The sequence below is a fragment of the Pistacia vera genome, unplaced genomic scaffold, assembly GCF_008641045.1.
Source record: "Pistacia vera cultivar Batoury unplaced genomic scaffold, PisVer_v2 Contig1469, whole genome shotgun sequence".
Classification (NCBI taxonomy): domain Eukaryota; kingdom Viridiplantae; phylum Streptophyta; class Magnoliopsida; order Sapindales; family Anacardiaceae; genus Pistacia; species Pistacia vera.
Genome location: NW_022195542.1, coordinates 7,720 through 33,199, shown reverse-complemented (window position 1 = coordinate 33,199; position 25,480 = coordinate 7,720). Strand labels below are relative to the sequence as shown.

The 25,480-nt window shown below is 35.8% G+C and overlaps 6 protein-coding genes across 7 annotated transcripts; 3 read left to right on the top strand and 3 right to left on the bottom strand.

The window, feature by feature from the left end:
- The first annotated feature begins 136 nt into the window (after positions 1-136).
- Positions 137-2,623, top strand: LOC116123984. Its single transcript, XM_031409703.1, has 5 exons — positions 137-685; positions 874-948; positions 1,096-1,126; positions 1,503-1,587; positions 1,741-2,623. The coding sequence occupies exons 1-5, from the start codon at positions 137-139 to the stop codon at positions 2,621-2,623; spliced, it is 1,623 nt and encodes a 540-aa protein (XP_031265563.1).
- A 2,246-nt stretch (positions 2,624-4,869) lies between these two features.
- LOC116123989 (BON1-associated protein 2-like) lies at positions 4,870-6,054 on the bottom strand. The gene has a single exon (XM_031409710.1). The coding sequence runs from the start codon at positions 6,052-6,054 to the stop codon at positions 5,386-5,388; it is 669 nt and encodes a 222-aa protein (XP_031265570.1). The 3' UTR covers positions 4,870-5,385.
- Positions 6,055-9,041: 2,987 nt separating this feature from the next.
- LOC116123987 (cell division protein FtsY homolog, chloroplastic-like) lies at positions 9,042-12,508 on the top strand. Its single transcript, XM_031409708.1, has 12 exons — positions 9,042-9,365; positions 9,451-9,555; positions 9,633-9,706; positions 9,799-9,857; positions 10,056-10,093; positions 10,580-10,700; positions 10,814-10,882; positions 10,974-11,056; positions 11,462-11,530; positions 11,741-11,803; positions 11,918-12,044; positions 12,171-12,508. The coding sequence occupies exons 1-11, from the start codon at positions 9,057-9,059 to the stop codon at positions 12,029-12,031; spliced, it is 1,104 nt and encodes a 367-aa protein (XP_031265568.1). The 5' UTR covers positions 9,042-9,056; the 3' UTR covers positions 12,032-12,044; positions 12,171-12,508.
- A 1,396-nt stretch (positions 12,509-13,904) lies between these two features.
- LOC116123986 (cell division protein FtsY homolog, chloroplastic-like) lies at positions 13,905-17,371 on the top strand. Of its 2 annotated transcripts, XM_031409705.1 has the most exons (12): positions 13,905-14,228; positions 14,314-14,418; positions 14,496-14,569; positions 14,662-14,720; positions 14,919-14,956; positions 15,443-15,563; positions 15,677-15,745; positions 15,837-15,919; positions 16,325-16,393; positions 16,604-16,666; positions 16,781-16,907; positions 17,034-17,371. In XM_031409705.1, exons 1-11 carry the CDS (start codon positions 13,920-13,922, stop codon positions 16,892-16,894), a joined length of 1,104 nt encoding a protein of 367 aa, XP_031265565.1. In that variant the 5' UTR covers positions 13,905-13,919; the 3' UTR covers positions 16,895-16,907; positions 17,034-17,371. The 2 variants fall into 2 exon arrangements, with proteins under 2 accessions (XP_031265565.1, XP_031265567.1); XM_031409707.1 differs by lacking the exon at positions 17,034-17,371 and having other exon boundaries at positions 16,757-16,890.
- A 2,302-nt stretch (positions 17,372-19,673) lies between these two features.
- LOC116123991 (acyl-coenzyme A thioesterase 13-like) lies at positions 19,674-20,798 on the bottom strand. Its single transcript, XM_031409712.1, has 3 exons — positions 20,498-20,798; positions 20,139-20,285; positions 19,674-20,016 (listed from the first exon to the last, which is right to left on the bottom strand). Exons 1-3 carry the CDS (start codon positions 20,723-20,725, stop codon positions 19,873-19,875), a joined length of 519 nt encoding a protein of 172 aa, XP_031265572.1. The 5' UTR covers positions 20,726-20,798; the 3' UTR covers positions 19,674-19,872.
- Positions 20,799-22,427: 1,629 nt separating this feature from the next.
- Positions 22,428-25,415, bottom strand: LOC116123983 (transcription factor MYB3R-5-like). Its single transcript, XM_031409702.1, has 7 exons — positions 25,312-25,415; positions 25,013-25,067; positions 24,677-24,734; positions 24,507-24,601; positions 24,318-24,421; positions 23,996-24,124; positions 22,428-23,616 (listed from the first exon to the last, which is right to left on the bottom strand). Exons 1-7 carry the CDS (start codon positions 25,413-25,415, stop codon positions 22,428-22,430), a joined length of 1,734 nt encoding a protein of 577 aa, XP_031265562.1.
- Positions 25,416-25,480: the final 65 nt, after the last annotated feature.

The following is a 25,480-nucleotide window of genomic DNA, read 5'->3' as shown; positions in this document are numbered from 1 at the left end:
AAAAAAACAATATCACAAAGTGAATGGCACTAGAGTTTTTGGTATTCATAGAGAAATTGTGAATTTTACCTAGGGAACCAACACTGTGGCAATTTATTTTAACAAACTTAAGTCGTTATGGGACGAATTGGATTCTATGGTAAGTCTTCCTGCTCCAAATAATGCTTCCGCAAAGACATATCTTGAACACCTTAATCAACAAAAGTTATTGCAATTTTTGATGGGTTTGAATGAGTTGTACTTTATGGTCAGAAGCCAAATTCTGTTGGTGAATCCCCTGCCGAGTGTGAAACAAGCATATTCCGTAGTGAATCAAGATGAGAGCCAAAGGATTCTAGTAGGATTGAATACTAATGCAGATGTAACTACAACACTCTGTGCTCATAATGGTAAAAATCATAATCCATGGCAGAGATATAAGGGAAAGAAACCTTATATTGAATGCGATTATTGTCACCTACCTAGTCACAAACGTGACAATTGTTACAAGTTGAATGGTTATCCAGCAGATTATCAATTTACAAAAGGAAAGGGGAACTCAAAATCCAAATACTCTGCTAATCAAGTGCAATCACAAGAAACAGTTGCAGAAACGACAGATGCAAAGTCTCCTAATATTCCAACCGGACCTGTTTTCACATCGGAGCAGTACAATCAGATTCTGGAGCTGCTGGGAAAAGAGAATGTAACCTCCACAAATCATTCAGTTGCAAACCTTGCAGGAATGTAACCTCCACAAATCATTCAGTTGCAAACCTTGCAGGTATCTTTAATAGTACACATGATATTACATTGCCTGATTCAAATAAAAATGTTTGGATCATAGATAAAGGGGCCACTGATCACATGACCTATGACCTTAATATTCTGTAGTCTCCCACTGCCATAAAACCTTCTTCAAAATCCATTGTAGGTTTAGCTGATGGCACTAAGAGTCATATTGCACATGTAGGTTCTACAATTTTGGACAATGGCATACATCTCTCAAAATTTCTGCATATACCAACCTTTAGACACAATTTGCTTTCCGTCTCCAAATTTATAGTTTCTAATAATTGTACTATCAATTTTTACCCTGATTTTTGTCTAATTCAGGACCTTTACAGTGGCAAATTGAAGGGGATTGGTAAGCATAAGCAAAGGCCTATATTTTCTTGACTCCAATTCACAAAAATCAATAATGTCAATAAATGCTTCGCATAAAGCTGTTTGCAATATTTCAAAAAGTCTTTGTTCAACTAATAATGTACCATGTCATTTTCAGTTAAATAAAGACTCTAAATTTCCAAAAAAATTTCTTGCTGCAAATGTTTCTAATAGTGCTGAATTGTGGCACCAAAGGTTAGGACATGTTCCTTATACAATAGTACATCATGTGCATAAGGATTTTGATGTTTCTAATCCTCCTCACTGCATTGTTTGTCCATTAGCTAAGCAAACTAGGGTTCCATTCCATCATAGTACTTCAATTTCTAATTGTATTTTTGATTTGTTACATGTAGATGTTTGGGGTCCACATAGGATTCCAACACATGGAAATGCTAGGTATTTCCTTACTTTGGTTGATGATTTTTCAAGAGTAACCTGGTTATTTCTCATGCAATGCAAATCTGAAGTTTTCATTACCATTAAACATTTTCTTAAAATGATAGAAACTCAATACCATTGTACTCCGAAATGCATTCGAAGTGACAATGGCCTTGAATTTTTTAATAAAGAATGCCATGATCTATTTCTCAGTAAAGACATTGTCCATCAAAGCTCATGTGTTTATTCCCCTCAACAAAATAGAGTTGTTGAGAGGAAACATAGACACATCATTGCAGTAGCTAGGGCTTTAAAATTTCAGTCCAATATAAGAAATCATTTGTGGGGTTATTGTGTGCAAATAGCAGTTTACCTTATAAATAGGTTTCCTTCCTCAGTTCTCAAAGATATATCACCTTTTGAAAGATTTTTTGGTCACCCTCCTTCATTAGATCACATCAAGGTTTTTAGTTGTTTAGCTTATGCTACCATTCTCACCCCTAAGGACAAATTGTCACCTAGATCTACCCCTTGTGTCTTTTTGGGTTATTCTTTGACTCAAAATGGATACTTTCTTTATGATATTTCTTCTCATAAAAGTTTTGTCACTAGAGACGTTCTTTTTCATGAGACCATTTTTCCTTTCACTTGGTCCACATCTCCATCATCACCTTTTCCTTTTGATCCTGAATTTTTGGATATTGAATTACCTTCTACAACTACAACCCCTACTGTCCCTTTATCAGTCGATTTATTGCCTGTTGTCCAGCATGCAGAACCTACAGGACCTCCCTCTCCATCTATTAATTCCTCTCCACCTCAACCTTCCATCCCTCTTAGGAAATCCAATCGACTTACAAGGCCCCCTATCTGGACTTCAGATTTTGTATGTCTATCTATTTCTCCTTCCACTTCAAATTCAGCCACTTGCATCCCATATCCTATCTTTAATTTTGTATCTTATAGTCATATTTCACCAAGCTACCAAGCCTTCTTATCTCATCTCAATCTAGTGGAACCCTCTTCCTTTAATAAAGCTTCTCAGGATCCTAATTGGGTAGTTGCCATGCAAAAGGAAATACAAGCTTTGGAATGAAATAAAACCTAGTCCTTAGTCCCTTTACCCCAAGGCAAGAATCCAATTGGTTGTAAGTGGGTCTATAAACTCAAATATAATGCTGATGGTTCCTTGGAAAGATATAAGGCAATATTGGTGGCAAAAAGGTACACGCAAACTGCAAGTGTGGATTATGCAGAAACATTTTCTCCCGTTGTTAAAATGGTTACCATTAGATCCATTTTGTCACTTGTTTCCATGCATAATTGGCCACTTTACCAAATGGATGTGGATAATGCATTTTTGCAAGGGGATTTACAAGAAGAGATTTACATGACTTTGCCTCAAGGTTTTGCAAGGCAGGGGGGGCAGCAAAGGGGGCAACCTATAGTTTGCAGGTTACACAAGTCTCTATATGGACTTAATCAGGCATCTAGAGCCTGGAATTACAAGCTTACTCAAGCTTTACTTTCTGGAGGATTTACTCAATCTAAAGCTGATTATTCTTTATTCATTAAGAGGATGCATTCTCATATTATGCTGGTTTTAGTCTATGTAGATGATATTGTTCTCACAGGGGATATCATTGACATGATCAATTCCACCAAACAGCTATTGCATTCTCATTTTAAACTCAAAGATTTGGGTGTTCTAAAATACTTTTTGGGTTTAGAGGTAGCAAGATCTTCCAAGGGTATTCACTTATGTCAAAGAAGGTATGCTTTGGAGCTTATATCTGAATCAGATTTGTCTGCATCCAAGCCTTCTGCAGTTCCTATGGATTCTACTTTGAAACTTACATCAGTTGCTTATGATGACCTTTTTCCTGCTGGTCCTGATCCCCCTCTTGCTGATCCAATTGTTTATCAAAGGCTGGTGGGTAAGTTGTTGTACTTATGCATGACTAGACCAGACTTAAGTTTTTTTGTCAATCTCTTAAGTCAGTTTATGCATAGTCCCAAACAATCCCATATGACTGCAGCACTTAAAGTGGTGAAATATCTTAAGTCTGCTCCTGGTTTAGGTCTATTTTTTTCTAGCTGACAATCTTATGAATTTATCAGCATTTTGTGACTCTGATTGGGGATCCTGTCTCATGACAAGAAAGTCAGTTACAGGGTAATGCATTTTTCTTGGCAAGTCTTTAATTTCATGGAAATCTAAAAGGTAGGCCACTATCTCTAAATCTTCATCAGAGGCAGAGTATAGGGCTATGGCCTCCACTGTATGTGAGCTACTTTGGTTGATTCAACTTTTTCAGGAACTTGGGTTTACTGATTTGCTTCCTATACCTCTTCATTGTGACAACCAAGCTGCTAATCACATTGCATCAAATCCCATCTTCCATTAGAGGACTAAACACATCGACATTGATTGTCACATTGTGAGAGAACAACTTAAATTGGGAGTCATTACCACTGCCTATATTCCATCATCTGAACAGCCTGCAGACTTGCTCACTAAAGCTCTTGTTAGTCCACTGCATTCCAGATTGTTAAACAAGTTGGGTGTGCTTGACCTCTACCACCCTCGAACTTGAGGGGGGGTGTTAACATGTACAATTCAGTTTATTAGTTTGTTTAAATGTAACAGTTTTAGTTAGTTTGTTAGTTTGTTACTGTTATTGTTAAGAGAGTTAGTTACAAGTTTGGTTAGTTATTAACTAGAGTTAGTTTGTAAATATAAAAGACAGTGTACAGATTGTTTTCTTTACCCGATATAATATACAGTGTTTTTCCCCAATTTTCTCTCTTCTAAATACTTTATATAGTTATTTTTCGTATTAGTTGGGGTTATCGACTTATCGGTTACCTATTTCATGATTAATGTCAATCAGCTAACGTGTTTTCTTTCGGCGTTATTGCCTTGCTGGCTCCAGGTCTCATTAAGATGGGATGCCACTTGTACGTGGCTTAAAGTTAGGATTACTTTTGACAGACCCATTCAAATGCACTACAGTTTGTTTGCCAGTGATTTCTTGCGAGACTAGGGCCTGTCTGTAATCTATACGAGGATGTCTTCATGAAAAACACGTTTATAAACGAAGCATAATTCTTAATTTGAGGCCATTTATTTATTTATTTTTTTAAAGAAAAATAAATATCACGCGATAATCGTTATAATATTACCACAACAAAACCAATTTCACTAAACTTAAATTCGTTTAAGGGTACTTTTATAATTTTAATGTCATGATCAATGTTATACAGTGAATTTCCTTAACCAAAAAAAAAAAAAAAATCAACCGATGATTATTTTCATCCTGTCGACATCATCATAAACGTAAAGGGGAATACGTCAGTCAGCTTTGACTATGTCAGTCAGTCAACCTTATTTCATTTAACATGTTATTATGACTTTGTCAACTTTCCATTTAGCATGTCATGTGTTGACACAATACCACCACTATTACAATTCTGCATGAACACTATTCTCTAGATGCTCTCCTGTCTGGCTGTCTCTTTTCCCCTCCATTTAATTTTTTTAAATAACTGATAAAAGGTGAGAGAAAATATTTCATTGGGCCAAAGTTCATACCATCCAAACTGCATGCAATAAAACATAGGCAGCATCTATAATTAAGAATGAATTTGTTAACATAGCAGAAATCGCAAACAATTATGACACCAATTACAGATGCAGTCCAGCAATAGCTAGAATTCCTTTCTGTAAAATAATTACAATCATCAATCCTTTTGTCGAAAAATAAAAATAAATCTTTATGTTTCATATGCTGTTGTACGTATGTATGTATATAGGCCTCTCAATTTTCATAATCCCTTGGATATATCAAATAATATTTATGCACGATTTGTACCCCAAACAGGTACACCCCTCACCACTCCACCAACCGGAACTCCTAAATGTGCCTGAGATGAAAACGATGCATATCCCTGCACATTTGGCCCTGTGACCGACGATGTAAACGATGGATATCCCTGCACATTCGGCCTTGTAACCTGTAATGAACAAGACCCATATCCCTGCACTTTTTTATTTGAAGCTTGCGACGAAAACGATGGGTATTCTGTCTCCTTCAATCCTGTTTTAGACGAACTCTTTGCGTATCCTGGCGTCTTTACTCTCACTGAGACATTGATTATCCCATTCTTCTCCCACCTAGCATCCCTTAATCTATAACTCAAAAAGTGCAAATAACTCTCTGGTACATACCCTCCAGTAAAATCAGATACTGGTATCTTCGCAAATCCAATACTTCTGTTCCCTGAAGAACTCTTGGTCTGTACTTCTAAAGAGATATAGCGTGCATGCATGGGCAAGTCGATAACAAGCTTCTCGTTCCATGAAGGATACCCTCCTCCTAGCGTATCGGTTCTTGTTGTATGGCAGTTGAAAGGATCAGTTTGGACGATGACGAATGTGTTCTTTGTCACCAGTTTTTTATTAAGACGGAGATTTTCCGCAGATAAGACTGTGATTTCTACCTTGCGAGAAGACGAAGCCTCCATTTTTGAACCGGTAGTGTAATGCAACGTAAGCACAAAACTATATACTCGTAATTATGAGTATGTTTGGGAGATGTAATCGATGAAATCAAGTAAAAAGAGGGCTTATGTGTGTGTTTAGGAAATTGAATTGATGAAATCAAGTAAATAGAGAGCTTGTGCTTTTATATTGATGGCGATGAAGGTCACCAGAAAGGCGAAAGAAATAGATACGTTGTTTCTGTACTTTAATAATTCTGACCGTTTTAAAAGAAAAGAAAAGTAAAGTACTATTATGCAGCCGATCTCATTTATACACGGTGAAATGACATATGAATGTCGTAAAAGACAGGGCAACGTAAAGTTTGACTCCACCCTCGTGGTCGTGGGTCTCTCTTACTGCGCTGTAGAAACATTTTATAATTAGAGAATTCCGGGGATATCGTTCTGAAATTCAAACGTGGCGTGTAGATCTGTTCGGGGAAAATTCAACCAACTATCCTAGGAAGTAAAATTACAATTTCTGTGGTCCAATTTATAACTTGTAATAATATTATACTATTCCGCAGTACACAAAATTTATTAATTTAATTTAATAATATCCATAAAGTCCAATTCCATTTATTCCTCATCTTTTATATTAACGTTAGATGCAATTTTTTTTCTTTTATAAAAAAAATTTCCCTCTCCATGGTTAAGTTTTTTTTTTTTAAAAAAAATTAAATGACTTAACTATATTATAGTATTGTATCAATATGCTATCTATATGAATTATCTAAAGATTTTATGTTTAAATCTCACAAAATGGTTGACTTATTTACATATTAAATTTATAGGACGTTCAATAGATGTTAAGGATTAGTTGAGATTTGCCCAAACTAATCCAAAAACACTTTGATTATTAAAAAAAAAGCATTGTATCAATATCTAATAGTAATTTAAAATTTGTAATTTAAAATGTATAAAATACATTTTTACAATATTAATTTCATAATAGTTAAACCCATAATTTTAATTAAGTATAAAAAAAAAAAAAAAGAGTAATGCTGCACGTTACGGGTCTTTCCTGTGTTTGGCGGCTAATCACTAGTGTATTCTTTTAGACTCGTTCCTCTTGAGTCACGATCGGGTTTCCTTGCCGCACCGTGTTGGGTGGAACAATCCATAGGAAAAAATATTTATTATTTCTTAACTAACCTTTTGATTTGATCAACAACCGAACCAAAAAACTTTTTGATTGTCCTATGGGTAATGGGCCTACATAATAAAATCTTCTAAGTATNTACACAAAATTTATTAATTTAATTTAATAATATCCATAAAGTCCAATTCCATTTATTCCTCATCTTGTTTATATTAACGTTAGATGCAATAATTTTTCCATTATTTTTTCTTTTATAAAAGACTTTTCCCTCTTGGTGGTTAAGTTTTTTTTTTTTTAAAATAAAAAAAATAAAAGACTTAACTATATTATAATGCTGTATCAATATGCTATCTGTATGAATTATCTAAAGATTTTGTGTTTAAATCCTATAAAGTGATTGATTTATCTGTACATTAAATTAATAAGATGTTTAATATATCTTGAGGGTTAGTTGAAATTCGCCCAAATTAATCAAAAAAGACTTTGATTATAAAGAAAAAAGCATTGTATCAATATCTAATAGTAATTTAAAATTTGTAATCTAAAATGTATAAAATACATTTTTAAAATATTAATTTCATAATAGTTAAACCCGTAATTTTAATTAAGTAAAAAAAAGAGTAATACAGCACGTTACGGGATCTTTCCTGTATTTGGCGGCTAATCACTAGTGTATTCTTTTAGACTCGTTACTCTTGACTCTTGAGTCACGATCGGGTTTCCTTGCCGCACCGTGTTGGGCGGAACAATCCATAGGAAAAAATATTTATTATTTCTTAACTAACCGTTTGATTTGATCAACAACCGAACCAAAAAACTTTTTGATTGTCCTATGGGTAATGGGCCTACATAATAAAATCTTCTAAGTATATGGCCGAAGAGAAGCATCATCACCACTTCGCAATTGCAAACGTATTAAATAATAAATTGCATATAAATATAATAGGCGACTGACTAAGTCAATGGTGGATGGATTTGGATAAAATAAGCAACATGTGGCATCAACACACTAGTCTAATGAAAGAAGTCTGTGGGGGAGATACATGGTGAGTTTCCGCATGTTTCATTAATTTCTGGGCAACTCTCAAACATGTGGCTGGAATCTTCCATACACAGGAATTTCATCTCACATTAAAAGTTTCCTCCATTTCATCATCAATTAAGGTAAATCTACTTTGCCGATAAAACACTCCTGCCATGTTCCTTCTTGACTCTTGCTGACAAGCATCCATTATTGCTTCCTGTTTTTCCGGATAAAGGAAAGAGTAATGCTACAGTCACCGATGGTAGTGCATCGAATTTATGCATCGAATGACGTGATAAAATCTTGACTGTTTATTGATATTAAATTAAAATTAATCAATGGTCAAGATTTTATCACGTTATTCGGTATATAAATTCGGTACACTATCATCGGTGGCTTTATTATTTTCCTAAAGGAAATATCATTGCAAAAACTAAGCAGCCCACTGCTGCAGGAAAGACATATGTAAGAGCTACAGAATTATACAGAGATCAACACGGATAGTTGAATCTTCAAGATCAAGACGACCAACTCAACAAGTACAGTTTTAACTTCTGGTACAAGAAGAAGAACTGAATTAATTTCTCTTCTTCCAAATTTATAGTTATACCAAAATATAATCAGACTTCAAGAAGATAATAAACAACTTAATATTCCAATTTAGTTTTGCTAAAAAATTTCAATAAAAAAAATCTGGGACTATCTATCTTTTGAGATGATTAGACTCTGTTGTCTACTGACACTGACATTGAAGCTTGAAAGTAATCTTAAAAACGGTTTCGTTTTATTAAGGGTGGAAAAACGACATCGTTCCAAATCATATTATCCAGTGACTGACACTTCTTTCGGAAGAGAGAAATGGCTTCAACTACACATCTCTCGCTCATCTCTAAACTTTCACAACCACACCATGGCTTCGTCATCCCTCAAACACGAATCTCTCCTCCCACTAAAACTCGACCGGCAACTTACCGGTTCAAATGTTCGGCGAGTCAGACCGGATTCTTCACCCGACTCGGTCGGTTGATTAAGGAGAAAGCAAAGAGTGACGTGGAAAAGATATTTTCTGGATTCTCCAAAACCAGAGACAACCTCGCCGTAATTGACGAGCTTCTGCTTTACTGGAACCTCGCCGACACAGACCGAGTCCTCGACGAACTCGAAGAGGTTTCAATTTTGTTCCACTTTATCGTTTTCTCCTCAAATTTATTTTTCGGGAAAAGAAAGTGAATTACTTGTTTCTGAGTTGTAGGCTTTGTTGGTTTCTGATTTTGGGCCAAGAATTACTGTTAAGATTGTGGAGAGCCTGCGAGAGGATATACTGGCAGGGAAGCTCAAATCTGGAAGTGAAATAAAGGTATTTATATCTTATTTATATTTATTTATTATTTGCACTATCAGGCGTACTTTATTATTTTTATTATTATAAATTAGGAAGCTTTGAAGAAAAGTGTGATGGATTTTTTGACTAAGAAAGGGAACAAGACAGAGCTTCAACTTGGTTTCAGGTTCTGAATACAGTTTAGGCTTTTGTTTTTGTGTTGTTTTGTTTTGGTTATATGAAGTTGTTCTTTATTCTTTGGTACTTTTTGATGTTTAGGAAACCAGCTGTGGTCATGATTGTTGGGGTTAATGGAGGTGGAAAGACTACATCACTCGGTGAGTCACAATATAGATTGCTATTCAAGTAGAAATTTTAAAACTAGTTGAAATATGCTGTTTCTTGTAATCTTTCTTCTATGAAATATGCAACTTTTGTAGAGTAGGGATAGGGATTGCTATATTTTCTGTGTTGGCAAGCAAATTATGCCTTATTTTCTATAACAAGAAAATGATGATCTGACCAACCCCTTGCAGGAAAGCTGGCTTATAGATTAAAGAATGAAGGGGCAAAGGTGAGATGTTATTGCTTGGCATTGCTTCTATTGCAGTTTGATAAATCTATCCAAATCGTGCATGAGAAAAAAGAAAAAATCTAGAATTTCATCTGCAATAACGAAGTTCTTATAACTCCTCCTCTTGATGTTCTTGTATGGACCTAGTATAGTAGGAAAATAGTTTTTGTCAACCACTTGAAGTCATAGAACTGTTATGGGGCGGAGATTAATGTTCTTGACATCAAACCTTTAAGATTATATTTCCAAGTATATCAGGAAAATACATTATGTTTTCAGAGTCTATTCTGGTATCTGATATTGCATTTGCAAAATTGGTGGATATTTGGAGCTTGTATTTTGGCAGTCAGAAATAATGGAGGAACTGGATCTGAAGTCTATTTCTGAAGACCTACTATTATTTTGTTTTGTTACTTTCAAAGAGCATGTCTCAATTAAAAGTAGTGTTTGTAATCTCCATCACCTTATGGTTTAGAACTCTGCCAGATATTGATGGCAGCAGGAGACACATTTAGAGCAGCTGCTAGCGATCAACTTGAGATATGGGCTGAGAGGACTGGCTGTGAGATTGTTGTGGCTGAAAAAGAAAACGCTAAAGCATCATCAGGTAGGAAAAAAATGTCTAGTGGAATCTTGTTGCTTTTATTCTTATAGTGGCATCGAAAAATCTCGGACATGGTGTAATTACTAACATATAATCTTAAAGTGCTTCCTGAATAGTTCTTTCACAGGCTGTAAAACGAGGGAAAGAACAGGGTTTTGATATTGTTTTGTGTGATACATCTGGACGTAAGTACAGAGAGGTTCCACTGTTATTCATATATACTGTTATTTGCTTCTTAGTTGGTAAATTGTAAACAGAATCTTTATTGATTATCAGGCCTCCACACTAACTATAGCCTGATGGAAGAGTTGATAGCATGTAAGAAAGCTGTGGGCAAAGTTGTTTCTGGCGCACCTAATGTAAGCTCTACTCTTTGTTACCTTAACATCTGGCATTGAAGTAATTTTGGGATATGTGGCATACAGACACATCCTGTCCAACTCAATAGATTAAACAGTGAATTTCTTGCTTTTTATTTGGCAGCTACTGTGAGTTAAATTCTGTCATTAAGGACCATCCTCTTTGGTTATCTGTTAACAGGTTTCTCAAATTATAAATAATTTAATTTCAAGCATAATCATTAATGAATCTTGGTGTTCTTTAAATCTCTATCCCATCTGGTCCATAGGATTAGTTAATGCAAGTTTTCTAATACGTTTCTGATTATTGATTTTGGATAATGCATAAATGGTTTGAATAGGAAAATTTATTCTGATTTGTGATTCAATTTGGATTTGTGTATTGCCGTTTCCTATTATTTGCAGGAGATTCTACTAGTTCTAGATGGGACCACTGGTTTGAACATGCTTCCACAAGCAAGAGAGTTTAATGAAGTAATATTCCCAACCTCTTGCCTCCTGTGTTATTTTTCCTGATTTGTAGTATACTTCACACAAACATAAAAACCATAGCCAAGATGAATTGGAGGGGAACATCCAAGTTGTTTTGTTGACAGTCTAAAAGCCTCTCACATTCTTTTCAGCTAAAAGACATATAATTAACAGCCACTTGCTAAATTGTTTGAGCAAAAACTTTTCTGACAGGTTGTAGGAATAACAGGGTTGGTTTTGACAAAGCTTGATGGTTCTGCTAGAGGTGGCTGTGTGGTAACTCCCTATCTCAACCTTCATTGTTATATGGCTATGACTGCAGTGGTTGCCAACTCCATATCTCAAATCTATGATTTTGATAATCAGTGAGATTGTATGTCCCTCATATAGGTAAGTGTGGTTGATGAGCTTGGCATCCCTGTAAAGTTTGTGGGTGTTGGTGAAGGTGTAGAGGACTTACAACCCTTTGATGCTGAAGCATTTGTGAATGCCATATTTTCATGAGACGCAAAGTGTGGTGAGTGGACTTAATCCTGACTTGACTTGAGAGCCAATTGTCACAACTTAGTTGGCCATTCGTTTTACCACAGTTTGATATGAAAATCTCAACAAGTAATGCATTTCATTGGCCTTGTGATTTCAGATCCACTGTTTTTACAGTCAACTATAAGTTTTTCGTGTAAACCGGCAGAGGCAGGCAATTAGGCGCCACACCGTTGCTAACATGGCAGCATTTGGGGTTACAAAGTGCATAACAAATTCATAACGGCGAGATTTGAGGTTGTTTTGGCGGATTTGTTAGTTGCTGGTTGAACCGGGCATGATTCTTCCCCATCTTTTTAAAGCTGATAACCTCAATATGCCCTGAGCGAAAGATAATTTTGTCTCCTCTATTACCGAGACTCATAATTGAAACTGAAATGTGGACTTATATGTGCTTCCGAAATCTTAAGTCAACATAATATGTTTCTATTTCTACCACTGGGTATTGGTTTTTGATCGTTTATTTGTTGTGCAATCGAGTGCAGTTAATATAAATATTATTCCCTACGTTTCCCTATTTTCCTACTGTCGACTCTTACCAAAATGCATATATTTTTTAATATTCAAAATTCTTTTCAAAATCAAATCTTATTCTATTCAATTCAAAACTTTAATAATTATTTTTTTTAATAAAAGTTTTAAAATTAATAAAATAATAATATTATACTTACAAAGATTTCTATACAAAGTGAGATGATAGAAAATGAATAGAATGACAAAAAATAAATGGAAGAGTATAGTATTAAATTTATTTTTTCATTTATTTTTTGTTACATCATTTTGTCTGAAGATTTTTATAAAAGTTCTTTGTAAGTGTAATAGTACTCTTAACAAAAATACTTTCATCCACTCAAGCCATTATCCCTCGCTAGCAATCACCACCGACACCAATTGTCGGTGTCATAACGACGCACGACTGGTTGAATTTGACCGATCACGTGTCGATCTGTCTGTTTCCAACTTGATTTACAACGGAGTTGGCTAAAAAGGGTCAAATCTGGTTGTTAACGGTGGCATATCTCCGCATGTTTCATTAATTTCTGGGCAACTCTCAAACATGTGGCTGGAATCTTCCATACACAGGAATTTCATCTCACATTAAAAGTTTCCTCCATTTCATCATCAATTAAGGTAAATCTACTTTGCCGATAAAACACTCCTGCCATGTTCCTTCTTGACTCTTGCTGACCAGCATCTATTGTTACTTACAGTTTTTCCGGATAAAGGAAAGAGTAATGCTACAGTCACCGATGGTAGTGCATCGAATTTATGCATCGAATGACGTGATAAAATCTTGACTGTTTATTGATATTAAATTAAAATTAATCAATGGTCAAGATTTTATCACGTTATTCGGTATATAAATTCGGTACACTATCATCGGTGGCTTTATTATTTTCCTAAAGGAAATATCATTGCAAAAACTGAGCAGCCCACTGCTGCAGGAAAGACATATGTAAGAGCTACAGAATTATACACAGATCAACACGGATAGTTGAATCTTCAAGATCAAGACGACCAACTCAACAAGTACAGTTTTAACTTCTGGTACAAGAAGAAGAACTGAATTAATTTCTCTTCTTCCAAATTTATAGTTATACCAAAATATAATCAGACTTCAAGAAGATAATAAACAACTTAATATTCCAATTTAGTTTTGCTAAAAAATTTCAATAAAAAAAATCTGGGACTATCTATCTTTTAAGATGATTAGACTCTGTTGTCTACTGACACTGACATTGAAACTTGAGAGTAATCTTAAAAACGGTTTCGTTTTATTAAGGGTGGAAAAACGACATCGTTCCAAATCATATTATCCAGTGACTGACACTTCTTTCGGAAGAGAGAAATGGCTTCAACTACACATCTCTCGCTCATCTCTAAACTTTCACAACCACACCATGGCTTCGTCATCCCTCAAACACGAATCTCTCCTCCCACTAAAACTCGACCGGCAACTTACCGGTTCAAATGTTCGGCGAGTCAGACCGGATTCTTCACCCGACTCGGTCGGTTGATTAAGGAGAAAGCAAAGAGTGATGTGGAAAAGATATTTTCTGGATTCTCCAAAACCAGAGACAACCTCGCCGTAATTGACGAGCTCCTGCTTTACTGGAACCTCGCTGACACGGACCGAGTCCTCGACGAACTCGAAGAGGTTTCAATTTTGTTCCACTTTATCGTTTTCTCCTCAAATTTCTTTTTCGGGAAAAGAAAGTGAATTACTTGTTTCTGAGTTGTAGGCTTTGTTGGTTTCTGATTTTGGGCCAAGAATTACTGTTAAGATTGTGGAGAGCCTGCGAGAGGATATACTGGCAGGGAAGCTCAAGTCTGGAAGTGAAATAAAGGTATTTATATTTTATTTATATTTATTTATTATTTGCACTATCAGGCGTACTTTATTATTGTTATTATTATAAATTAGGAAGCTTTGAAGAAAAGTGTGATGGATTTTTTGACTAAGAAAGGGAACAAGACAGAGCTTCAACTTGGTTTCAGGTTCTGAATACAGTTTAGGCTTTTGTTTTTGTGTTGTTTTGTTTTGGTTATATGAAGTTGTTCTTTATTCTTTGGTACTTTTTGATGTTTAGGAAACCAGCTGTGGTCATGATTGTTGGGGTTAATGGAGGTGGAAAGACTACATCACTCGGTGAGTCACAATATAGATTGCTATTCAAGTAGAAATTTTAAAACTAGTTGAAATATGCAGTTTCTTGTAATCTTTCTTCTATGAAATATGCAACTTTTGTAGAGTAGGGATAGGGATTGCTATATTTTCTGTGTTGGCAAGCAAATTATGCCTTATTTTCTATAACAAGAAAATGATGATCTGACCAACCCCTTGCAGGAAAGCTGGCTTATAGATTAAAGAATGAAGGGGCAAAGGTGAGATGTTATTGCTTGGCATTGCTTCTATTGCAGTTTGATAAATCTATCCAAATCGTGCATGAGAAAAAAGAAAAAATCTAGAATTTCATCTGCAATAACGAAGTTCTTATAACTCCTCCTCTTGATGTTCTTGTATGGACCTAGTATAGTAGGAAAATAGTTTTTGTCAACCACTTGAAGTCATAGAACTGTTATGGGGCGGAGATTAATGTTCTTGACATCAAACCTTTAAGATTATATTTCCAAGTATATCAGGAAAATACATTATGTTTTCAGAGTCTATTCTGGTATCTGATATTGCATTTGCAAAATTGGTGGATATTTGGAGCTTGTATTTTGGCAGTCAGAAATAATGGAGGAACTGGATCTGAAGTCTATTTCTGAAGACCTACTATTATTTTGTTTTGTTACTTTCAAAGAGCATGTCTCAATTAAAAGTAGTGTTTGTAATCTCCATCACCTTATGGTTTAGAACTCTGCCAGATATTGATGGCAGCAGGAGACACATTTAGAGCAGCTGCTAGCGATCAACTTGAGATATGGGCTGAGAGGACTGGCTGTGAGATTGTTGTGGCTGAAAAAGAAAACGCTAAAGCATCATCAGGTAGGAAAAAAATGTCTAGTGGAATCTTGTTGCTTTTATTCTTATAGTGGCATCGAAAAATCTCGGACATGGTGTAATTACTAACATATAATCTTAAAGTGCTTCCTGAATAGTTCTTTCACAGGCTGTAAAACGAGGGAAAGAACAGGGTTTTGATATTGTTTTGTGTGATACATCTGGACGTAAGTACAGAGAGGTTCCACTGTTATTCATATATACTGTTATTTGCTTCTTAGTTGGTAAATTGTAAACAGAATCTTTATTGATTATCAGGTCTCCACACTAACTATAGCCTGATGGAAGAGTTGATAGCATGTAAGAAAGCTGTGGGCAAAGTTGTTTCTGGCGCACCTAATGTAAGCTCTACTCTTTGTTACCTTAACATCTGGCATTGAAGTAATTTTGGGATATGTGGCATACAGACACATCCTGTCCAACTCAATAGATTAAACAGTGAATTTCTTGCTTTTTATTTGGCAGCTACTGTGAGTTAAATTCTGTCATTAAGGACCATCCTCTTTGGTTATCTGTTAACAGGTTTCTCAAATTATAAATAATTTAATTTCAAGCATAATCATTAATGAATCTTGGTGTTCTTTAAATCTCTATCCCATCTGGTCCATAGGATTAGTTAATGCAAGTTTTCTAATACGTTTCTGATTATTGATTTTGGATAATGCATAAATGGTTTGAATAGGAAAATTTATTCTGATTTGTGATTCAATTTGGATTTGTGTATTGCCGTTTCCTATTATTTGCAGGAGATTCTACTAGTTCTAGATGGGACCACTGGTTTGAACATGCTTCCACAAGCAAGAGAGTTTAATGAAGTAATATTCCCAACCTCTTGCCTCCTGTGTTATTTTTCCTGATTTGTAGTATACTTCACACAAACATAAAAACCATAGCCAAGATGAATTGGAGGGGAACATCCAAGTTGTTTTGTTGACAGTCTAAAAGCCTCTCACATTCTTTTCAGCTAAAAGACATATAATTAACAGCCACTTGCTAAATTGTTTGAGCAAAAACTTTTCTGACAGGTTGTAGGAATAACAGGGTTGGTTTTGACAAAGCTTGATGGTTCTGCTAGAGGTGGCTGTGTGGTAACTCCCTATCTCAACCTTCATTGTTATATGGCTATGACTGCAGTGGTTGCCAACTCCATATCTCAAATCTATGATTTTGATAATCAGTGAGATTGTATGTCCCTCATATAGGTAAGTGTGGTTGATGAGCTTGGCATCCCTGTAAAGTTTGTGGGTGTTGGTGAAGGTGTAGAGGACTTACAACCCTTTGATGCTGAAGCATTTGTGAATGCCATATTTTCATGAGACGCAAAGTGTGGTGAGTGGACTTAATCCTGACTTGACTTGAGAGCCAATTGTCACAACTTAGTTGGCCATTCGTTTTACCACAGTTTGATATGAAAATCTCAACAAGTAATGCATTTCATTGGCCTTGTGATTTCAGATCCACTGTTTTTACAGTCAACTATAAGTTTTTCGTGTAAACCGGCAGAGGCAGGCAATTAGGCGCCACACCGTTGCTAACATGGCAGCATTTGGGGTTACAAAGTGCATAACAAATTCATAACGGCGAGATTTGAGGTTGTTTTGGCGGATTTGTTAGTTGCTGGTTGAACCGGGCATGATTCTTCCCCATCTTTTTAAAGCTGATAACCTCAATATGCCCTGAGCGAAAGATAATTTTGTCTCCTCTATTACCGAGACTCATAATTGAAACTGAAATGTGGACTTATATGTGCTTCCGAAATCTTAAGTCAACATAATATGTTTCTATTTCTACCACTGGGTATTGGTTTTTGATCGTTTATTTTTTGTGCAATCGAGTGTAGTTAATATAAATATTATTCCCTACGTTTCCCTATTTTCCTACTATCCAAACTTACCAAAATGCATATTTTTTTTAATATTCAAAATTTTTTTCAAAATCAAATCTTATTCTATTCAATTCAAAACCTTAATAATTAAATTTTTTTAATAAAAGTTTTAAAATTAATAAAACAATAATATTATACTTACAAAGATTTCTATACAAAGTGAGGTGACAGAAAATGAATGGAATGACAAAAAATGAATGGAAGAGTGTAGTATTAAATTTATTCTTTTATTCATTTTTTGTTCCATCATTTTGTATGAAGATTTTTATAAAATTTCTTTGTAAGTGTAGTATTATTCTTAACAAAAATACTTCCATCCATTCAAGCCATTATCCCTCGTTAGCAGTCACCACCGACGCCAATTGTACGCACGATTGGTTGAATTTGAACGATCATGTGTCGATCTATCCGTTTCCAACTTGATTTACAACGGAGTTGGCTAAAAAGGGTCAAATCTGGTTGTTAACGGTGGCATATCTTGGTCATTATTGACAGCCAAACGATTGCCAAATATCTTGGCCGAAGATCTGATCAAAAAAAGCCATATCAACGCACGATCGACTAGAGACAGTTGGTCGTGCGCCATTTCAACCATCTTCCGGTGGTGGCTAGCTGTCGGCAATGTGTGGGTGAGTGAGAGTGTTTTTGTCAATTTATAAACTCTTATGGTCGGAGGTGTTTAGTTAAATCAACAAAATTATGGGTTAAAAATAATCTACATATTTAAAATATGTACCAAAAACTTTTAAGAATCTTATCATATTTTCCAAAAATACTATTCAGCATAGGATGCTATTCTAAAATATTAAGTGTAGACGTAAAAATCTACTTGTACAGAATGGGGGTCTGATCCCGTGAGATTGAGGCCACTAGCGATCCGCTGTACCTGCACGTGTAGAAAAACAAACGCGTGAAGCGAACGAGAAACACGGGGGTGGTGTTTGCCGTAGGCACTCCGACGCTCAAGTCAGCAAGGCTGAAAGAGGCTAGTATAGTGAGGGCTAAAGAGTAAAGAGGTTACCGGAAGTCTAGTCGGGGACTGTGACTACGGCAGTGATGTAAAGCTTTCAAGTAGGAGCTTCAGATGTGAAGGTGTATTGTAGTGTGTCCTTTGTGAGAGGGCTGGCCTCTGTTTATATAGCGATTGTCTGGTCTTTCAATCTTAGTGGGAGTAGGAGGCCTAATGTGACTCTGATGCAAACCCTAGAAGAATTAGGGCCATGGTATGCTATCTTATCAGTGTCCGAATAGGAAGGTGATTCTGATCAGGAAAGTAACTTTGAATAGGGAAGTGTTCTAAATAGGAAAATGACTTCGAGTAGGAGACTGATTAGGAACTGGAATGTGACCAGTGGACTGTGGGCTCGGAACTTGCCTATAGGCCCATGAAGTGAACTGGATCTGGGAGGCCTGTGCCCAAAGGGTTTAGGTCGACCGTATCTCGTATCAAATGGGACTGATCTAGCTTGCGCATCTTTAGGACTGGGCCCGGTCTTTTCTTATTTGGGCCAAGGATGATTTTTGACCCTAATACTAAGGCTCCGTTTGTTTCATTTTTGGGAACCAAAAAAGTTAAACAATAAAATTGCAAAAACTCACAATATTATCCAATATTATTCAACTTTTTTAAAACCCCTAAATTTGTTAATTTAATTAAATACCCCTAAATATTTTTTTTCGAAATTGCAAAAACACCCCTAAACCCACATTATACCAGATTCCGACCACCACTACCGGAAGTTGGCTGAAATCTGATATAATGGCGCACTACCGGCTGAATCTGGCCGGTAGTGCGCTAATCTAGCCTTTTCCGGTCAGATCCACGGTGGATCTGGCCGTTGACGACCAGATCTCTGGCCGTAACTAGACGTCAACGACGGCCAACATATGGTAGTCGTTAACGAGCAAATGCGGCCAGATCCACCGTGGATTTGGCCAGCAAAGGCCATATCGGTGACCGACAAGATCTAGCCGCTCATGTGTCGATACGACGACTCCGGCCACCCTCTGACGGTGGTGGTCGGCTGTGATTATTTAATGGGTGAGTTGGGAGTGTTTTTGTTAATTTTTAAAGTTTTATTATAGGAGTGTTTAGTAAATAAACAAACATAAAAGGTATTTTTATTAATTTTTAAATCCTACGTCGTAATATCCGTCCAATTCAACTTCTTTTAACTTTTTTTTCAAAAAACTTTTCTAAAAAATACAAAAAAGTGAACCAAACGAGCCTAACGCAACGGCCATTACTATTATTATTCTCTACCACGGGACACCGGCGCCCACTTTTACAGAGATTTCGTATAGCAGCACAAATATTAGTCTTGAGAATATGAGACTGGAATGCGATATACATATAACATATACCATTACTTGACAATATTAAAAGTAACACCAGAAGTAGAGGAAACTTCATAACTTGGAAATGGGGGTGTTATAAAAAGTAGCACGAGAAGTACAGGCTAGCTTCCCAGAATTCTTGAATTTAAACTCAATCGCCACCACTGTCAAATTTCTTCCACTCCTCACGACAAAGCCATCAATAATCAACTCCGCCTATGTAGTTGTGCGGTGAGGTATATGTCATTGAAATGCAAAAGTAGGTCACGCATAATGTTGACAGAAAGAAATATAAGCAGACTGCAAGACAAAGGGAACTAAGTCCTAAACGAACTTACATTTTTGGGGGCAGCGGAGAGATAAGATATGCTCAATTCGCCCAGAAATATTTCCTTATCCTCTCCCACAACAGTTCTAGCACAACCAATTGCCATTCGTTCTGATAGAGCTGCAACTGCCCCTCCATGTATTCCACCGTAAAAATTCTGCAAACCCAGACACACCAACGAAAGTACAATAAAACCAAAATAATAATAAATAAGTATTATGGTCACTGGTCAGCGATAAAATCACAATTAATTTCCGTAGCTCAACATATAACTCTTTAATTTCTATCATTTTCTCAGAAACCAAACAAAGATCTGACTTCATTTTCCGAAAACATTAGATGTGATTGTGAAAAGGGGAGAGTGATTACAGCGACAGCGGGTTTGACGGTGAGATGACAAGTGATGTGGCCACGTTGGATTTGGTGAACTTTAAGATGGCCGCCAACAATATTGGAGTAGAAATCCGTTGTAGAATGATTCTCTGGAATCGTAGAAGACACTCCCACACTATTAAAGAAATCGGTGATGTATTTCACGTGCTCGGGATCTGATTCTTCAGAGACTACAGTTGTTGATGTTGTCGACGGTTCCGCCATCGCCTCTCTTTGACTCGATTCGATAAACCAATCTGTGTGGAGTGTGGTCAACTTGTCTCAACCTGTTACTTTAATTCATTACTTTTTGCTTTTAAATTGACATTGGATTTTGGACATCATATCATTGAGCAGGCTGATTTTTTTAGTACTTTCAGACTAATGGGCCTACGATACGGGCCTTCGCTACGGAATCCAGCACTTTGGGGCTAATGGGCCGTCGATACGGAATCAAACCAGATATGACCTTGTATTATACACTAAAATAATGGATTTGTTGACATCCCACTAATAAACTAAAAAAACTCTACTTTTTTTATAAATTTTATAATGATCAACTTATCCCTATATAAATTATTAAAATTAACATTAATTTCTTATTCTTTACATATGCTTTTGACACCGCACCATTATCTCATACACTATGTTTTTTTATGCTATTCAAATCATCTCATATAAATTTATTGTTATTTTTTCTTCAAAGTATTGATAGTTATATATATATATATATATATTTTTGGTGTTATTTCGCTATATTATGTTTTGGGGATTATTTGTTTCTAAATTTTCAATTCAATTATCTACAATTTTATCCTAGCAATAACAATGGTGGGATATGTAGCATAACTGCATAAGTGAAGGAAATAAAATGTTGAATGAAGGGAATTTATAAAATTTATGGGGTGTCATAACCCTCATTTCTTAAAAACCTCATTTCAAAATTTTAAAATTAATTTTTTTTTCTACATTAATTTTAAAACTCCACTTGTAAAAAAAAAAACACCTTATTGGGCAAAATCTGGTCATTATTTAATTTCTGGTCGTAAACAAAATTTAATTAGAAATATAAAAAAGGAAAAAATACAACACATATTTAGAACCCTAAAAATATGTAATAAGGTATTATTCTTGTTTATTACAAATATATAGAATAATAGATATCCAAATATTCACAAATTTATTACGTCATTGTCTAAATTGAATCACTTTAAATCTTCTCTAATTTAAAAAAGGAAAAGCACCCGGGTATTCTCTTTCTGGCCAACCCATAACAAGCATCTGTATATGCACCAAAACAATAATCAATCTACAAAGACAAACAAAGAAGAACATTAGCTAAAACAGAATATCAATGAAGTAAATGGTAATATAATCGTAAAATACACCAGATAATTCTGATGTCATACATTCTCCCCATCAAATGACAATTTGATTTGCTAAGAAAATCTAGAAATATAATCTTACGTATATGCACCGGTTAATCCAAGGATGCTTTTGAAAAGAAGAGGAGACAAAAGTTCAACGTCATCCTCTTGTGCCATATTGACCGGGAAATCCAACTCATATATTAATGACTAATGAGCATTATGAAGATAATAGTATTTACCTTGTTTTCGGTAGTTATGCACAAGTAATGATTCATCTTGGATGATAGTAAAATACAGTTGTTGAGAAATTACAACTTCGAGAAGAAACACTTGATTGCTGCGGCAGCTAACTGGAATGGATAAGACATTTGATTGTAGCTGCTGTCACTGTGTATGTGAAATCATTTATCCATCAGCAGGTACATATATCAACAGCAACAGCCAACACGTGTAGTCTGAGGTATCCTCCTTTGAACTTTTGGTCGCTGCATGGTTCACAAATTAAGGAATACGAACAAAATCTTTGGGATGTACTCGGATGATACAAAAAGCCCATTTTAATTATGTTTGTCACCAGAAGAATCAGCCGCAGTTGGGGCTCTGGTTGCATCTTGCTCTTCATCAAATGCATAATCCAGGCGCTTTCCTACTGACAATAAAGAAGCTGAAGTTTCAAGCTTCCGAGATTTTGGAGGAGACAGGAAAAGTTGCTTAGCACTTGATATAACCATGGAATTGACATCATTGTTTCCACATGGGCCACCACTGTTGGACTTATCCGAATTTTCTTTCGGTAAAGAAGCATCATTATCATTTCCAGTTTGTCTAACAGCTGGAGATTTCCTTTTCATTATAATAGACGGTGCTTTATATGTCCTTGCTAAACTCCTCAATATGGATTCTGGACTCTGGCAGGGAACATATATTCCTTCACTCTGATTTGGCGGGGTAATTGTACTTGACGCATTCTGGATATAGTTATCTGTACTCGGAAATCTACCGGTAGTCAAAAGAGTGCTCAAATCGTTTTGTTGGAGTGGCTCATAGTTTAAGTTACCAAGATTTAATTCCTCTATACTTTCAGAGGCTCTAGGGTAGCTGGTAAAGTGTGTATAATCCTGTGATCTATTAGAAGAATTATCAAGTCTCTTATCATGAATAGAGGGGGAAATATTTCCATCACAACCAGAAGCACTTGGAGGAGTACTAAATGAGAAAGGCAATGACCCAGATAGTCTTCTTGAACGCAAGAAATAGATAAGGTCTCCGGACTCATGCTCAGGGGATCTTTCTTGTAAATTTGGAGATTTCACAAGATCACCGGAAGTAGTGGTACACAACTCATTGGGCTGATAAGCAAAGATATTTAAGTCTCTGGATGTCTGAGCAGTGCCACCACTTTCTTGGCACTGTTCATCGGTCAGGTCACATACAGCAGCACTTTTCTCCTCAAATACCATTCCATTTGGTGGTTTGATTGAATAAATTGCCTCTTTTCCCGTAACTCTACAATCGTTTTTATCTGAAGTTGTTAGATGACTCTCCCTTCCTTCTGGAACACCCAGAGTTAAATCCAGTGAACAAGTATCGGGAATTCTTTCAATATCAAAACTTTGTTTCAGCACCTCAGGGTTCCTGCTTTCTGCTTTCACTTTGAAATTGTATAGATCATAACGAAGAGTTGAAGATAATTCCAATTTCTTACTTACGGAACAGTTCCAATGATTCTTTATTGAATTCTCAGTCCTGCAAATACCAAGAAAAATATGCTCAACCTTGTTCAGATGCAATATCCCAAAGTAAAGTGCAACTTCTTCAGTTTGCCATAAAATTGAACTGGTCAGACTAATGTTAGCTCGTATAAGTAAATGAAACATCAGAGTATGTCTGAACAGGATCTAAATAAGCCAAAACACGTCTTTACTGGATTTCCATAAACATTTTTCATAGCAAAAGAAAGTTCACAAAAAATATTTGGGTTCAGGAAGATATATTAGCATATATAATAGCAGCTTTAATGTTTCTCAAGTAATGCAATAAAACAAGATGCACCCCTTTTTCGGCACCAGTCAAGAGTATTTACTCCTATGTTTTTCCCCATGCTTTCATGTATTTTAGTAAATACCTTCCAGGCAGAAACTTTGCTATCTCAGCCCATTTGTTCCCATACGTTCCATGGCACTTAATAAGAGTTGATTCCTCCTCTTTGGTCCATGCAGTTCTTTTTATATCTGGATTTAAATGGTTGTGCCATCTAAACAGAAAAATCAACAATTAAATAAAAAATCTCTTTCTTCTTTTTAGGAGGAAAGGGTCTAATTTTGAAGAGAAAGATAATATAAGATAGAGCTAAAACAGTGATTGTGCGAAATATAGCTAAAGCAACTAGAAGAGTGAAGGAAATAATGATATTTATCTGCAATAATGCACTAGATGTAGTGAAGAACCTTTCTCGGCATTGCTTGCCTATACGGCCTGGCAAGTGTTTTGCTATCTCAGCCCATTTCTTTTTCCCCTGCTTCTCAACGAGTTCAATTATAAGATCATCTTCCTGGGGATGCAGAGGAAAAAAAAAAAAATGAGAAACAATAATTCTTTTCCCCAAACAAATAGAACTACTATGATTTGATATGAACCTCCTTGGTCCAGGGTCCTTTGACTAGATTAGGATTGAGAACCTTCTGCCAACGATGCAGGCACTGAACATCTGTTCTATCAGGAACACATTCCGCTGCAAAATTATCAAAGTTTATTAGAGCAAAAGTCACCATAACAAACCGAGGATCAGGCATGTGTTGTTACTTACCGATCTTTTTCCAATTTTTGCCCCTGAACTTTTCAACAGCAAATGCTAAAATTTTATCCTGTCAATAAAAGAACAAAGTTATATAAACAGATTCTCAGCTGTCAATTTCAACTTCTTAGCTGAACATCAAACAATTAGAGGTTTTCAAAATACATACCCCACTAACAAAATGACTATGACTGTGTAATAAAGAAGTAACAATTAATATAGACACATATAGCACATGCAATTGATTGAAAACCCAATTGTTCAAGCAAAATAATTAAATAAGAAATACAATTGATCTCTATCTTTTCAAGCGACAACAATCGCGAAAAATAACGTCTACATACTGACCTCCTCCTCTGTCCAGCCTCCCTTTGTCGATCGTCTGGTAGGACCCGTCATCCTCCTAAATATACAACAAAAAACCTTACCATTGTCACAAAAACTTGTGCATTGTAATCAAATATGAAAGACTCTGTACCGACTCTTTAGCATACTAGAGTGTCAAGAAAATTCTACGTATTTTACCGTTGCCAAACAGATACATAAATATTTCTCTTTCTATTCATGAAACCATGCCAATTACCATTAAATAACGGTATAATAAATAATACTTAATACACACGAAGAGAAGAAATAAATAAACAAACCCTAGCATATAGACTTGCTTTACTTCAGCTTTCTCACAAGTAACCACACCCTCCTCCTCCTCCTCCTTTTTGTCATCAAAATCACTCTCTTTAACTTCTCCCATACTTTCACAATGACAATTTTGCCTTAATGAAGCTTTAAATAATAAATACAAAAGCCAAACCCTAA

What these genes read in the sequence shown, in the direction of transcription:
- LOC116123984 (XM_031409703.1), top strand. Translation starts at nt 137, where the DNA reads ATGGTAAGTCTTCCTGCTCCAAATAATGCTTCCGCAAAGACATATCTT. An exon ending in CTAAGAGTCATATTGCACAT is followed by an intron (nt 949 to 1,095) that starts GTAGGTTCTACA and finishes TGTCTAATTCAG; the next exon opens with GACCTTTACAGTGGCAAATT. An exon ending in TGGCAAATTGAAGGGGATTG is followed by an intron (nt 1,127 to 1,502) that starts GTAAGCATAAGC and finishes TGTTACATGTAG; the next exon opens with ATGTTTGGGGTCCACATAGG.
- LOC116123983 (XM_031409702.1), bottom strand. Translation starts at nt 25,415, where the DNA reads ATGGGAGAAGTTAAAGAGAGTGATTTTGATGACAAAAAGGAGGAGGAG. An exon ending in AAGGACCCTGGACCAAGGAG is followed by an intron (nt 24,422 to 24,506) that starts GTTCATATCAAA and finishes CTGCATCCCCAG; the next exon opens with GAAGATGATCTTATAATTGA. An exon ending in GGCAAGCAATGCCGAGAAAG is followed by an intron (nt 24,125 to 24,317) that starts GTTCTTCACTAC and finishes TTTTCTGTTTAG; the next exon opens with ATGGCACAACCATTTAAATC.
- LOC116123986 (XM_031409705.1), top strand. Translation starts at nt 13,920, where the DNA reads ATGGCTTCAACTACACATCTCTCGCTCATCTCTAAACTTTCACAACCA. An exon ending in TGGAAAGACTACATCACTCG is followed by an intron (nt 14,721 to 14,918) that starts GTGAGTCACAAT and finishes AACCCCTTGCAG; the next exon opens with GAAAGCTGGCTTATAGATTA. An exon ending in TTGTTTCTGGCGCACCTAAT is followed by an intron (nt 15,920 to 16,324) that starts GTAAGCTCTACT and finishes TATTATTTGCAG; the next exon opens with GAGATTCTACTAGTTCTAGA.
- LOC116123991 (XM_031409712.1), bottom strand. Translation starts at nt 20,725, where the DNA reads ATGGCGGAACCGTCGACAACATCAACAACTGTAGTCTCTGAAGAATCA. An exon ending in CCGTCAAACCCGCTGTCGCT is followed by an intron (nt 20,286 to 20,497) that starts GTAATCACTCTC and finishes CTGGGTTTGCAG; the next exon opens with AATTTTTACGGTGGAATACA. An exon ending in TCTCCGCTGCCCCCAAAAAT is followed by an intron (nt 20,017 to 20,138) that starts GTAAGTTCGTTT and finishes ACAACTACATAG; the next exon opens with GCGGAGTTGATTATTGATGG.
- LOC116123987 (XM_031409708.1), top strand. Translation starts at nt 9,057, where the DNA reads ATGGCTTCAACTACACATCTCTCGCTCATCTCTAAACTTTCACAACCA. An exon ending in AAACGCTAAAGCATCATCAG is followed by an intron (nt 10,701 to 10,813) that starts GTAGGAAAAAAA and finishes CTTCCTGAATAG; the next exon opens with TTCTTTCACAGGCTGTAAAA. An exon ending in CTGCTAGAGGTGGCTGTGTG is followed by an intron (nt 11,804 to 11,917) that starts GTAACTCCCTAT and finishes TCCCTCATATAG; the next exon opens with GTAAGTGTGGTTGATGAGCT.
- LOC116123989 (XM_031409710.1), bottom strand. Translation starts at nt 6,054, where the DNA reads ATGGAGGCTTCGTCTTCTCGCAAGGTAGAAATCACAGTCTTATCTGCG.